The sequence below is a fragment of the Pleurodeles waltl genome, chromosome 7 (assembly GCF_031143425.1).
Source record: "Pleurodeles waltl isolate 20211129_DDA chromosome 7, aPleWal1.hap1.20221129, whole genome shotgun sequence".
NCBI classification, from domain to species: Eukaryota; Metazoa; Chordata; class Amphibia; order Caudata; family Salamandridae; genus Pleurodeles; species Pleurodeles waltl.
In genome coordinates, this window is record NC_090446.1 from 1,320,683,665 (window position 1) to 1,320,697,642 (window position 13,978).

General features: G+C 42.9%; 1 protein-coding gene across 2 annotated transcripts in view; it reads right to left on the reverse strand.

Annotated features, from left to right (window-relative positions):
- The window catches only part of FAM83E (family with sequence similarity 83 member E), a 379,140-nt gene that overhangs the window by 50,205 nt on the left and 314,957 nt on the right, over window positions 1-13,978 (reverse strand). For both annotated transcript variants that reach the window (XM_069200658.1, XM_069200657.1), the window contains exon 5: window positions 7,434-8,223. In XM_069200658.1, the coding sequence (XP_069056759.1) occupies window positions 7,434-8,223 (790 nt within the window). The remainder of the gene's footprint in view (window positions 1-7,433; window positions 8,224-13,978) is intronic.

Sequence of the window (13,978 nt, forward strand, 5' to 3'; positions counted from 1 at the left end):
TCCTGGTCCAACACAGCCAGATACCAGCAGTTGGCGCTTTGTGCCTTTTGGCGCTGCTTTTATTTAAGTCTCTAAAACTGCATACCTTTAGTTCAATTGATTGGATTTTTGTTATTTGGTGTCAAATAATGTATTAAATTATATTCTAAATTGGTGTGTTTTCATTTTACTACTGTTTGAGTGCTGCATAAATACTTTAAAACGACTGTGGCTCTTGCTTGAGAAAAACGCGTACTGCCCTCAACTAACAACCCAATTTCTCACACTAACCTGCAAGCATCGTTTTACATAGGGGATGATTATTGGCCTACTTGCCGTCCCCTACATTTCTTGCTTTTTCTATTCTTACCCACTCACGCAGTTCTCTCTTGCATTTGTTAGTTGGCAGTGGTAATTTGCAAGTTTTTTTTTTTTTATAAAAGTATATTCTTTGCTTATTTTTTCGTTTTCCTAAAACATAGTAGCATCTGTAATTCATGATTTTTAAGTAATTTTATACCTTTCTCAGCCATTTCTTCTGAATGATTCAATCCAAATACCTCATATTTTAGGTAAGGACCCATGTCACTTTGTGCTGTGATTTCACATGTAGAGAGGTGTATTTGCACTCCACCGTCTGGTTAAAGCAGGAGTTGAAATACTTAACCTTGACTTCCAAACTTTAAATATTCACTCCCAGGGCCAAAAGGGAAAATGGCCCCCAGAAGAGGGGCAATTCAATCGGAAATTGGAATCTCATGTTCGTGGTATGTCACTGAGGATCATACAAAAAGATTTGGTAGATCGTTGAATACATAAAGACACCACCTCATTCTTCATCCCAGTTCTTTATTTCAAAATGTTTGCAATGATAAATATCCAAGATCAAGGATGTTAAGTTATATGATTTTATGTATCGGATTTAGAAGTGTCAGATTACCCTCAAGTTTCATAGTGCTAAAGCAATAAAGAGTCAGCACAAAACAGAAAAAGAAATGAGCATGAAAAGAGGAAGGGCTTAAGCTTCTTCTTGAAGAGAAGATGTGTAAAAACAGAGTTTAAATCAACAAGCACTCCATTTCACAACATGGAAAATGTTAATCCCCCAGAAGAGGCTTTTTTGAAACAAGGAATGATTACAAAATTAGAAGAAGGAGAATGTAGTATGTGTTTGGAAAATGTGTGCTTCAGAATGTCTTGCCCTGCCTTTTCACATATTTATTTATATTTTGAAGAAGAATGTTGTTGATAGGGGGGTATGCATTTAGTCAATTTGTCCTTTAGAAAGCTTTTTGAAGGTCAAAAAAGAAAGTTCTGCACTAGAGAGATGACTTTAAAGTCAACCTCATTATATGTCAGAAGCGAATGGGCTTTGTGCAGAATTGGTTTGGCAGAGGTAAACACCAAGCTAAAGAGAAAGACCTACTAGCTTAATTTTGGATTATCTGAAGTCTTTTGATTTGATTCTTGGCAATCCCTAAGCAATAAGCATTGCACTAATCAAGTTTAATGACAATAATGGGACCTCCAGTAGTTTCCCTGCACTCGTCAGAGAACAAAGGGTGAAGAAGGAAACATTTTTGCAGATAAAAGGACAGTGATGGAACAAGAGACGAGACTCGAGTACCTATGTTAAGTTAAGAGTCAGGTTTGACACCCACACTTTTATGATGTAAGGCTCAGAATGAGGACAAGGCCTAAGTAAGACAGCCTGTGGGTTGGGGACCAAGCTTCAGAGTTCATCCCCACCACCAGGCTACCTGTTTTGTCCAAGTTTGTTTTAGGCCAATTGTTATCCATCCATTCTTTCACCGTACAGATACACTCAATAACTCCATCATAATGGGAGTTGGAGTTGGTGAGACAGAAAATAAGTAGAGTATCATCCACATAGGTATGCAATTTACATCCAAAGTTTGGATAGTGCTAAGATGTAAATATCAAATGTAGGCCGAAAGAAAAGACCCTTGAAGTACTTTTGTGGTCCAAGGGATAGACTTGGAGATGAAGAGGTGAACCACTTAAGGGGCTTATTTACAAACCCTGTGGCACAGGGTGGTGCAGTAAACACTTTGCTGCGCCGCCCTGTGCCACCGGGAAAAGGCAGAAATGTATCATATCTACGAGATACAGTACATTTCTGTCCTCTCCCCTGCACTGACGCAAAATGGGCTGCCTAGGGCCAATTCAGGCATCCTTGCACCATGGCGCAAGGATTCCTGCGATGTGGGGATGATTGTTTTGTGCAGGAAGGGACACCTTGTGCACAAAGAGAATCACAAGAGGTGTTGTCCTCTTTCTATGTGTGCTGCAGAACGCAGCACACATAGAAAGAAGGAAAAAACGGCAAGAAATAAAGATATGTCTCCCCTTTGTGTCACTTCTATGCCACCTCTGAGACTCAGACTTGTAAATCTGGAAATGCATCAGATTCCTTAGCGTTCCATGAGTGTTGCGTCAGAATACCACAGCAACACCCATGGAATGTCCCTTTCACGCAGTTTTCTGCATGAAAGGGGCCCATATTTACAAGGCCATGAAAAGCCATGCTAGGTGGCTTTGAGTGGCCTTATAAATATGGGATGGAACACTGGGCCACTGGACCATTAAAAAAAAAAATACGCTCTGGTGGTCCAGTGTGCCGATGAGACCTTAAGCGTTTTGCCCCCTATACCACACTTCGATAGTCTAAAGATTAGTATGCTTTGGTTCACCATGTCAGATGCTGCTGCCAGAGCCAGCAAGGTCAGTGCTCTTTAGAGATTACAGTCGACAGCCATTTGAGGGTCATCAAAAACAGCTACTTCCCTGGAATCATTGATGAAGGAAACCTTTCAGTCCAAAGATTTGTTAGTGTAGTTACTAATCACAGTGATAAGCAAAGCAGAGTTCTTTTTTGTCGTTTTGAAAATATGTATTATTTTTTGTTTACAAAATGTGAGAGAGTCTGTAAAAACTGAATTATTATTTGGGGTGGTGATTACCCAGCTCAAACAATAATCACAACTATAATGAGGGTGAGCACTCAAAGTTACTAAATTAACACGAGCTCAACTCCCTGGTAGCTCCCTTCAGACAGGCAGATTCCCTACAGAGTTTATTATGAAAATATTTGTGTACATACTGTTTGGGAATTTATTTTGGAAGTATTTGAAAGATTGGTTATAATCTTAAACGTTCCCTTTTATTTGTCGAGTGCATTATGAAGATGATCAGAGTAATATTTCTTAAGAGGTGATAGGATGGCGTTTTGTATTGTAAAACCTTAACTGATTAAAAAACGTCTACCTTCAAGGAGATATTGAGCATGCCACTTTTATTTGTCCTGTCTGGCTTGAAATTTCAGTTTCTACAAATTGCTGATAAACCAAGCAGATCGTTTAGACCTGTCACTCTACTTTAAAAACTGCGGAGATAGAAATTGTTAATGCTTGATTATTGGACACCCAGAATTAATTTCTGTACATAAAAGCTACACGCCACGTCCCTCATACCCTTCATTTGTGTCTTATAAATACAAAATCATGTGGATGGAAATCATTAATTTGTGACTTAGGACCGTCTTTCAGCAAGGTTTCCGGGATAAACCACAATTTACATTTTTTAGGAGGCATCTAGATTATTAATTTCATGTGTATATTAATCCAAAATCTAGGTATAATGTGACCTATCTTGGTGTCCTTGAGAGTAACATTATTACTGGCAACAATAGGGGAGATAGTAGCAGATGATGTAATAAAACTGTAAGTCAAATGATTTAGGTATGTCCTTGGGTGAATTTCAAAATTTGAAAACTCCAACTGGCAAATTTAGGAGGCAAAATTAAGAACATTTTTAAATTGCCCCATGGTTTACAGCAGAGAAACAGCTACTTAATTGGGGGATAAGTAGAAAGCTGACTGTACTTGGGTCAAAAAACACGAAATACGAATAAGGATATCACATAACAGACTTGCAGGCCAATCATTTCAGAGGAAGCAGCCTATCAGTAGACTGTATTTCCAAGTCTATTTCTTGTGAATATGTTGCTTGGGGAGCAGACGATGCTGTGGGTTGAAGAGGGCAATCAGAATTAAAGAAGTGATCAGGGAGGAAATGGGATGTCTGCGGAATAATATGGATGACAAAAGAGAGCTGAACGTTACTCACAGGGAACCAGAGAACAGACTCAGAGATGCAAGTGCCCTCCCAACCTACCTGTTCCTACAATTCGGCTCTCGAGCCAAGAGATGTGGTCAGGTGGCTAAATTGTCAGATGTGGAACAAGTACTTTGGAATCATGGCTTTCCCACTTGACATACTCTGTGACTTGGGGCAATCTACCTTATCTCCTAGTGCCTTGCTTTAGTTTATCGAATGCACATTTATTAAAGATGCAGAAAAATGCTTTGAGCGTCAGGTGCAAGCTCAGCACAGCATCATCCGGAAGTGAATTCTACTGGGCGAGTAAATATTGAAGGAAGGTGGAAGGAGTATTAGGCAAGGGTGGAGGCCGCACACAGTACAAAAGACTGCCCTGCAAATACGACCAAGGTAAAAGATTTCAGAGCCCTGTCAACAGAGCCGGCGGTACGACTCAGAGTGCAGGAATTCATGGGTTGGTTTTCTCACCGCTTGTTCAAAGACTTCCCACACCCCGAGCCTTCCACCCCCACTAGAGTTTTATTGACAGTGAGATCTCAGACGCGTTAAGAGTGGCAGCTCAGACGCTCCACTGAAATGAGCTGCGAGGCAGAAGCTACTGCATTGGGAGGTCTGAAACTTGCAGCCCTTTCTTGTGCTGTCAGGATGAAATATAAGGAAGACAGTAGTCCGATCACCAAAGGCAGCACACAAATCCGTGTTTGTATTTTGTCTACGTAGCAAAACACCAAGGGCTGTCTACAAATATTGCAAAATAGTACACAGTCAAGGTACATAAGATGGCGCCAGTTTCATTCTTGACTAGAGTCCTTATGAAAGTTATTTCAACACATAAGGGCCATTGCTTCTCTTTAAGAACAGCAAGGATTTATCTTTGTGTCAGCTTTTGATATCAATGTGACTACTCTCTAAAACATACCTCTACAAATATTCCACTTGGCTTCAACTTCTGCAATTTTTATTTTATATAAAACACAAACGAATTTCAGCACACTTGTCACCTGTTCGATAGCTATAATTGGTGTAATGTGCTCATCCTCCATTTGAGCCTGGTTTGCGCTACATAAATCTGCTAACAATTAAATAAATGGTGGTAAATAAAAAGGCATATTTTGCAAGCTGGTTTGGTTTTATTTGACCATGACATGGTAGGGGAGTCGAGTTAGTCACAGCTTGCAAAATATTACATATTTAATACTTACAAGCCAAACCTGATTGTATGACAACATTGGCACACTAATATTTTGACAGTGTTCACATAAATGAGATGGATATGGAATCTTCTGCCTCAATGAGCTGCGTAGGGTACTTGCAGCCACAAGGCCATCTTTTGAACAGAATTAGCTTCTAAGGATGCAAATGTGTTAAATCTCTGCATTCTGTGCACATCTACAAGAAGTAGCAACAGAAATGCCAACCAGGACTACCATCTCAGCTCTTCGTAGGAAATAATTGGACGCTTAGGTATAGGAAGAAGCCAGAAACTAGAGTCCTTAGGCACACCGGCCAATGCTAAGGGGACATGCTGAAAGATTGTATCCCAACTGCAAATCCAGCAACTAAGTAAGGTTTGAGGAGAAAACATACATTACTGGGTCTGCTGCCAAATAGAAAGGTGATACTGCGAGGTAAGCAAAGTAACTATATGGCTGAAGATACTTCAGGAAAATAAAGATTTTAGACTAATGGAAATAGAAAAGTGTGATGTGACATGTTTGGGGAGTTCCTTGGTTTGGTTTTGGCTTTAGCTGTGAATGCTGAAAGGACTTGTTCATAATAAATACACTTCCTTTGTAAAATACCATGCAGATTAGAGTTTCTTTGGTAGTGCTGAATCATAACACTTTGAATCTAGATTATGATAACTTGTCATAAAAGAGCGTTAATTATTTCCTTGGGGCGAAGGAGATCTGTGTGTCCACCTTTCCCACCAGACACTGAGGTTCACGACAGGCAAAGGATATGTAGAACCCTTATGCCACAGTCCATGTTTTAAAGAGGACGTCTTGCACTCATGTCTACACTGTCAGTGTGAAAAAGAAAAGATTTAAGTCCCAAGTGCTCTCTTTTCCTCACATTCAACAGTCTGATCTTGCCTGCACTGTGTAGGGGGCTTCAATCCCCTCCCCACGTCTCTTATGTCTTCACATCTTCTCAGTCCTGCTGTTGGTTACACTCTCCTGTAATAAATCAATACATTCTGTCCCCAGCACTGTTGGACCAACATTTGTGTGTCAACTCACGCCACCTATGGGTAACTGAAAAACCGGGATTAGTCGCTGGTCTGTTTAGCCCATAAGATCTCTAGGAGGAGGGGAATATAGGTTAAGCACAGAAGATCTCTACAAGGTGGGAGAAATTCATTCCTGCATGCAGCCCTGAAGACCTCTAAGAGGTGTGGGATAGTCACCCGAGCCCCACAAGAAAACTAGGTGGGGATTAGTCCCTTCTACGCACAACCAGTAAGATATCAATAACCACTGCTGGCTAGACTGCTTAGACAAACCTCTGTCAAAATGGGATGGTCATCCCAGGATATCTACCCCCTTATGGCTTGCTGCTCTGTTAAATACACTGGGGTCTCATAGCCACTTGTACCCAAGACAGGCAACATAAGAAACACCAATCCCGATTTAGCACACATAAACAAGAGCTTTCATAACGGCCTTATGAGCCAGTGTCTATGCCAGACCTCTACATCTAAACCAACCTACAGTAACCGGACAGGCAAACTAGAAAGTAGGCATACTATAGAAAGATCAGCCAAACTTTACTGGCTAACGGAGGCCTATAATTTCATCCAAAACTCTATGTCGCACTAGTATATACTATTACCAACACTTGTCCCCCTGCCATGATGATCACAATGGAGGACGCTATCACAGTACGCACAGGCATATTCTTGTCACTCTTCCTGATACCTGTCAAGCCTCATAAGAGTGGTTGAATTTTTTTGTAGCCAATACAGAAAGAGGGCTGAATCTCTCTTTTATCATCACCACAACTAGGAAATGGAACCCGTGAGCTAACTAAGGTTGCCCACAAAGCTCAAAACATAAATCATAATTGTACCACTCACACTTCTTTCAGATGCCACACTGCTAACAGCTGTGTCCCATAACATGATAGCCACACCCAGGCTTAGCCTAAAAGAAGCACTCTGGCAATCGCACTCCCTACAAAGTGTAGCATGCTACTCATGTTGATAGGCACTTCGGCACCCCACCTTGGGGTACCAAGTGCTGCATAAATGCTACAATACAATACAAAGATTTGCCTTTCATTCTCCAACTTAAGTATTACATACTCACCCTCGCTTCCTCTCCAAGCTCTAGTGGATTTTGCCCTGCTCCAGATCCAACACTGGAACCAGACATCTGAGAAAGTCGGCTCAGATCCCAAAGTGACTTGCTGGGCCGTGTTCCCACTGTCTTCGCCACTGAAAGCCGATTCCTCTGCACTTGTTTTAGAATGTCACTTAAGGCACTCTGTGTGTCCTGACTTGCTCGCAGTCTTTCAGTTGGTCCTTCAAAGTTACGGCAGGCTGCCAGCCGGTGCCGGATAGAGTGGTCAGGCACATTAACAGTGTCTTTAGAAATCATTGAGGAATCATGGTGAATGCTGGATAACCGCAAAGCACCATCGCGTTTCCCCATATCATTGTCTATTGGAGGTTCCACGGTGCGTCTTTCAGCTATTTTGTGCATACCTTTTGAGTGTGGAGTGCCTTCTTTGAAGTTGGTGAAAGGTTTCAATGGAGCATCTATTGGCTGCAGGGTGCCATTAGTGTCAAACTTCAACGGAGAAGAGTAACCATTGGAATAAATCTCTGGAGCCAAAGGCACAGGTGGAAGTGCATTCGAAACTATGACCTGGGCGGCTGGTTCAGGAGTTTCCTCATCAGGTACAGGAACTTCCAACCGGAGAATAGGTGGTGGCTTCCATCTGCCATCCGCGTTTGTGTCTTTAGGTAATGCCGATCGATGAATGGGTTTAGACGCTGCGAAGAGTGTCCGGAACTCCTTGTCAAAGGAGTCAGTGATTTCCCCAGTGAGAACAGTAATGAGGTTCCGGTCCAGACGACAATCCATCCATGTGAAACTGCAATTGATATAGTAAAGAGAGAAAGAGATACAAAAAACAAGATATCAAACTGAGAATATTGATAAAGAGGTAGATTAATAGTAGATCTTGGAACTTTTCAGTAGATTAACATTAGATTCTGGAACGTTTTCGGCTTAGGGGTGAAGGTATATAGTTTATGGCTTCTATTACCATAGAAAGCAACAGAACACAATCAAGCAATACTTTGATTTCATTTGCCAGATCTTTTTCTGGTGTATGGTCCAAAACTATGATCATTTAATCATACTTTTCCAGAAACACACAACTATGGTACCCATATTAAAATAAAATATTTATTTCATATATTTACAGTGCTTCTATGGGGCGCATTAGTAACACAGTAACCTCTAGGTGCTTTCTAATTTTTGTTAGCTCCTGTGTTGTGGGTTGGGAATTGGCTGAGAAATCCCACAGGGGACTATTTAAAAATGCTTGTGGGTGCAGGAAAGGTGTTGAGGCTTTCTGAAAGTGGGGCAGTTCTGTCTGGATTGAAGTGGGCTGCACTGAATAGTGACTCGCTCACCTTTGTAATTCTTTGGAGTGAGTTGCATTATGGCATCTGAACTGAGGTGTTTTAACAGGTCTGGAGTGGGGACTACCTACAGAAGTAAAGGGGTAGCCCAGACATGCGAGCAAAAGATGGGCTGTTGAGATCCATTGTTATGAGAATGGAAAGGAGTATGACCAGGATTAAACAGATTTATAATGTGTATGACGTCATCATTCTACGTTGTACAATGGATACACGGTATTACTTCACAAATATGTGGAAACTATGGAACACTAAGAATAGAGTGTTGGAAAGTCTGAAGAACAAAACGGGAATGGCCAAACATAGTATTGATCTAACTCAGGATCGTCGCTACAATGAATTGTGTACATTTCTGAAGTGCACACATAAACCTCTGATGAACTGAAATTTAGAAATTTCTGGAACAAATCCTGGGAATAACTACGATACAAAACATGGAGTTCGTACATCATAATATGATACTCTGTGGTGTAAAAGCAAGGCTGTTTCTATTAGAACAGGTGGCTCAGGGAATATGATTCTAAAGGAGTGAAGGCGGGGGTACCAGATGCCCACTGAATGTATCAAATGTGACCTTATTGCTGTTGGCAAAAGTATAAATTAGTGGCTTTGCCTCAAAACTCTTCGTGTTGACCCTGCTTAAAACATGGACGCTTCTTCAGTTAGCCCTAGGATGTTGGGACCTTTTTAAAGAATACTACATCGCAATGCATTAGAAATCCACGAACCAGCTACCTAACCCATCACTCGTTTATTTTATGAGTCTGCTGCCTTTTAGCTAAGTTCGAGCTAATGAAATGCCACTTATATACATACATACATGCAGGGAGCACATGGTGAGAAACAAAGAAATCATAACTTAAAACGAAAGCGTAACTTGAATAAAACATAGAAAACCAAAAAATACCCAGAGAAAAGAAGTGAACTACAGGAATGAGTAAAAACACGTCACACAGAGAAAAAAACTGAGCCCCCCCTCAAGAAAATCAGAAACACCGAGATTGAAATGAAAGCATGCTTTAAATACACCTGGAAACCTTCAAGTAATACCCAATAGAGTTAAACCAGAAATCCCCTGATTAATCCTATAACATAATCAACACTGGAACACATTTGGAGATAGACTAAAGCACATTTGAAATAAACATGGGGAACTCCTATAGGAAAACTAAAGAAGCCCTAGAGGAAACGTAGATAACCTTTACATCTAAAACTGAGTTACCTCCGGTGAAAAATCAGAGAACACTTGAAGAAAATCTAAGAAGAACCTTGGAGTATTCTCGGAGAACCCAGGTATTAAACGGCAGAACAGGCTGAGTAAAATCCAAGACCCATGGAAGAAAACTAACACATCTTTGGGGTAAGACTACAGAATCCCTGGTGCAAAGTCAGAGAACCCATGGATTTAAACAGAAGAACCTTTTAAGTGCAATTAAATGACTCCTGGAGTAGAATCAAAGCAGAAAACATTGGAAGATAATCAGTGAAATCCTAAAGTAACACTTAAAAGTAATACGGTTTTACAAGACAACCTATAAGACCCATCCAAAAAGTCCTGGATTCAGTTGTATTAAGTCAGAATCAAAGAACCTCTGAAGTGAGACCATGGAGTCACCAGAACCCATGTAGACTAGTGAAGCCTGAGTTAAAATGAAGGAGCTAAGAGTAAACCAGAAAACCTCAATTAAAATAAAAATTCTGATGGCATCTCTTAGAGCATGACGGATGGAATATTCTGTCGCAAATGTGGCAGAAGTCATCACATAAGTACCGTAAACTATATTGTTATGTTTAAGTGTTTTGTAGGGTGTGCAATCACCTCACAAGTTGTCCTGGCATTTAAGGTGTTGCTCAGAGTAGGAGAAGCAGTAGAGCATATAAGAAGAGCAAGTTATTTAGCTTTTTGTGGACAACAAATTGTCAGAGATTTGTTTTAGGTCCAGAGGAAGAACATTCCAGAGTCTGGAAGAAAGATACGCAGAAGAGGGGACCATCTAACCCAGATAGCAAGATTTTAGGCACAACCAAGAGCTTGCCTGAGGAATACAACACATTTTTGGAGGGATGGAACAAGCTAAGTTCCTAAGTAGGTGGGCCCCAAACAGAAATGAGAATTAAGCGTTGATCACTTTTTCAATATTTGTGGAAGGGAAAGGCAGTAGTGAGATAGGGTGAAACTTGCTGACTGTTTTAACATCCACTAAAGGTTTCTTTTGGAGAGGCATTATAAAAGCATGCTTCCAGAGGTCAGGGACCATGGTTGACATAATGGAGAGATTTCATCGGTTAGTTAGGGCTGGAGGAAGGATCTCGAGAGCTACTGTATTGATGTGGAGGAGAGGGGTCGCTAGGTGATCTTGACTTAATGGATGATATCAGGGAGCTGACCTCATCTACAGAAAAAATATTAAAAATAGAAAGACGTATAAACATCAGCCAGTGTGGCAATGTACTTTTGAAACAGTAAACAAAATACCCGCCATGCTTGTGCTAAAGTATCCCATCCACCAAACACTAAAAAAGGTCCTAAGAGTAAATCAAAAGCTCCCTAAATTAAAACCAAGAAAGTAGAATGAACCACAGAACTCTAGTTGAAATATCAAAGAACTCCTTATGAAACATGAGGGAAGCCCAGTGAGAAGCTTTGAAGTGAACGTAGAGTATCTCTTTCACTAGAAGCGCAATGTGAGTACCCCCACGGAGTGTGATGTATGTCAATATTTATGATAACCAAGAGTCGAATTTTATAAAATCAAAGAAAGCAAATGTATGTGGCATTTTCGATCCATGGAAACAATGGATGTTAAACTTGAATGACCATCAATCAATCAATCAATATTTGTACAGCGCAAATACTCACCTGTGAGGGTCTCAAGGCACTGGGGGGGAGGGGCCTCATCCGAAGAGCCACGTCTTGAGGTTCTTCCTGAAGATGGTGAGCGACGGGCTTTGTCTGAGATGCAGGGGTAGGTTGTTCCAGCTCTTTGCTGCAGCATAGCTGAAAGATTGTCCTCCGGCGGAGGTTTTGCAGATGCAAGGGACGGTGGCCAGGGCCATCTGGGTGGAGCAGAGGGATCTGGTGGAGGTGTGAAAGGAGACTCAGTGGTTCAGGTAGGCTGGTCCTGCATTGTGTATGACCTTATATGTGTGGGTGAGAAGCTTGAAGGGGATTCACTTCTCAACCGGTAGCCAGTGGAGGTGCTGGGAGATGTGTTATTGGTGAGGGAGGTCCAGAATGAGTCTGGCGGTGGCGATCTGGATGAGTTGAAGTTTTTTAATGTTCCTGGTTGAGGTGCCGGTGTAGAGGGCGATGCCGTAGTCGAGCTTTCTAGTGACTAAGACGTGGGCAACTGTCCTGCAACAGTCTGCTGGGATCCATCTGAAGATCTTCCGAAGTTTGCGGAGTGTGTGCCAGCAGGAGGAGGTGACAGAGTTTATCTGGTGGGTCATGGATGGGGAGGAGTCAAGGATGATTCCTAAGTTGCGGCTTGTGCTCAGTCAGTGCAGGGGGGGAGCAGAGGGTTGTGGGCCCCCAGGAGTCGTCCCAAGCTGAGGTGGCGTTCTGAAGATGATGAGCTGTGTCTTGTCAGAATTGAGCTTGAGGCAGCTTTCTCCCATCCAGGTGGTGACGGCTTTAATTCCTGAGTGAAAGTTCCTTTTGGCCATGTCTGGGTCTTCGGTGAGGGAAATGATGAGTTGGATGCATCATCATATGACAGGATAACCAGACCTTGGCTTCTGACGAGGAACAGTGTGGGACTCGGAGAGGATCCTGCAGGTCTGAAAGTGTATGGCGGGAGTCTGTCCCTCTGCGTCATCCCGGAGAGGAAGGAGTGGATCCATTCCTGGGCTCTTAAGCGGATTCCTATGTCATGGAGTCTGGTGCGCAGAGTGCTGTGGGAGACCATGTCGAATGCTGCTGAGAGGTCGAGGAGTATGAGTGCTGTGGCGTGGCTGCAGTCTAGGAGTAATCAGATGTCATCGGTGGCTGTCAGGAGTGCTGTCTCAGTGCTGTGACTGCTGCGGAACCCGGAATGGGAGCTGTCCAGGGAGTTGTTGGCCTCGATGAAATTTCGAAGTTGTGTGTTGATTGCTTTCTCCAGTACTTTGGCAGGGTAGGGTAGCAGCAAAATGGGCTGGAATTTTTTTTGTTTTGATGGGTCAGCTGAAGGTTTCTTTTTCGGTGTGTTTCCAGTCCTCGGGGAAGGTGCTCATGCTGATGGAGCAGTTGATTGTGTTATGGAGTTCAGGCGGTGGATGCGCTGGCTCTGATGTATATGTGGTGCGGGCAGGGGCACGAAGGGGCTCCGGAGTGGGTGCTGTTCATGATGTTGACTGTTTCTTCTGTGGTGAGTATGGACCAGCTGTGGATGGTCTGGGTGGGTTCTGGGGGTGTGGGTCAGTTGCAGGTTCCGGTGCCAGGATTTTCCAGGAGGAAGCTGTTGTAGATGTCCAGGATCTTGTGGTGGAAAAAGGAGGTGAGTATGTCGCAGAGCTCCTGTGACGGAGGGATGCTAGCGGCTTCGGAGGGGGGGATCTGTGAACTCGTTGATGACTGAGAAGAGTTCCTTAGAGTTGTGTGCGGAGTATTTGATGCGCTCCCGGAGTGCGTCCTTCCTTGCGTTCTTGATTTTTCGGTGGTAGGCGGCGGTTGCGACTCTGAAGGAGTGGTGAATCAGTTGGCTTTCTTAGGTACGTGTTTGGCCGATGTCAGCCGGAGAAGGCCTAGAGTGTTGGCACATTAGGTGATACATGCGTTGAGATTGCGCGCTGCTGTGTTGGCATCGTCAGAGGGGGGACTGAGGGATTTGGTGAGTTGCTCATTGGTGATTTCATTCCATTTCCTGTGGGAGGTCCTGGCGGTGAGGTGACTGTGAAGTGTATGCAGCGGTAGTCTTGGGTGGAGATGGTCTTGATGGTGATCCGGTTACTTGAGGTGAAGATGAGGTCCAGTGTGTGTCATACGATGTGTGTTGGTGTGGAGACCAGCTGTCTGAGGCTGAGGATGGCGAGGTTGGTGAGTAGAGCGGTGGTGTTTGGTTCAGTGCGGTCCTCGAGGTGGAAATTCAGGTCACCGAACAGGAGGAAGTCAACTGATGCCAGGGCCTGGGGGATAGCGATGTCTACAAAGTTGTTCTAGGACAGCCTTGACATGTTGTGTATGAAAGCGAGTCCTCCGCCCAGGTGGAAGGGCCGGTC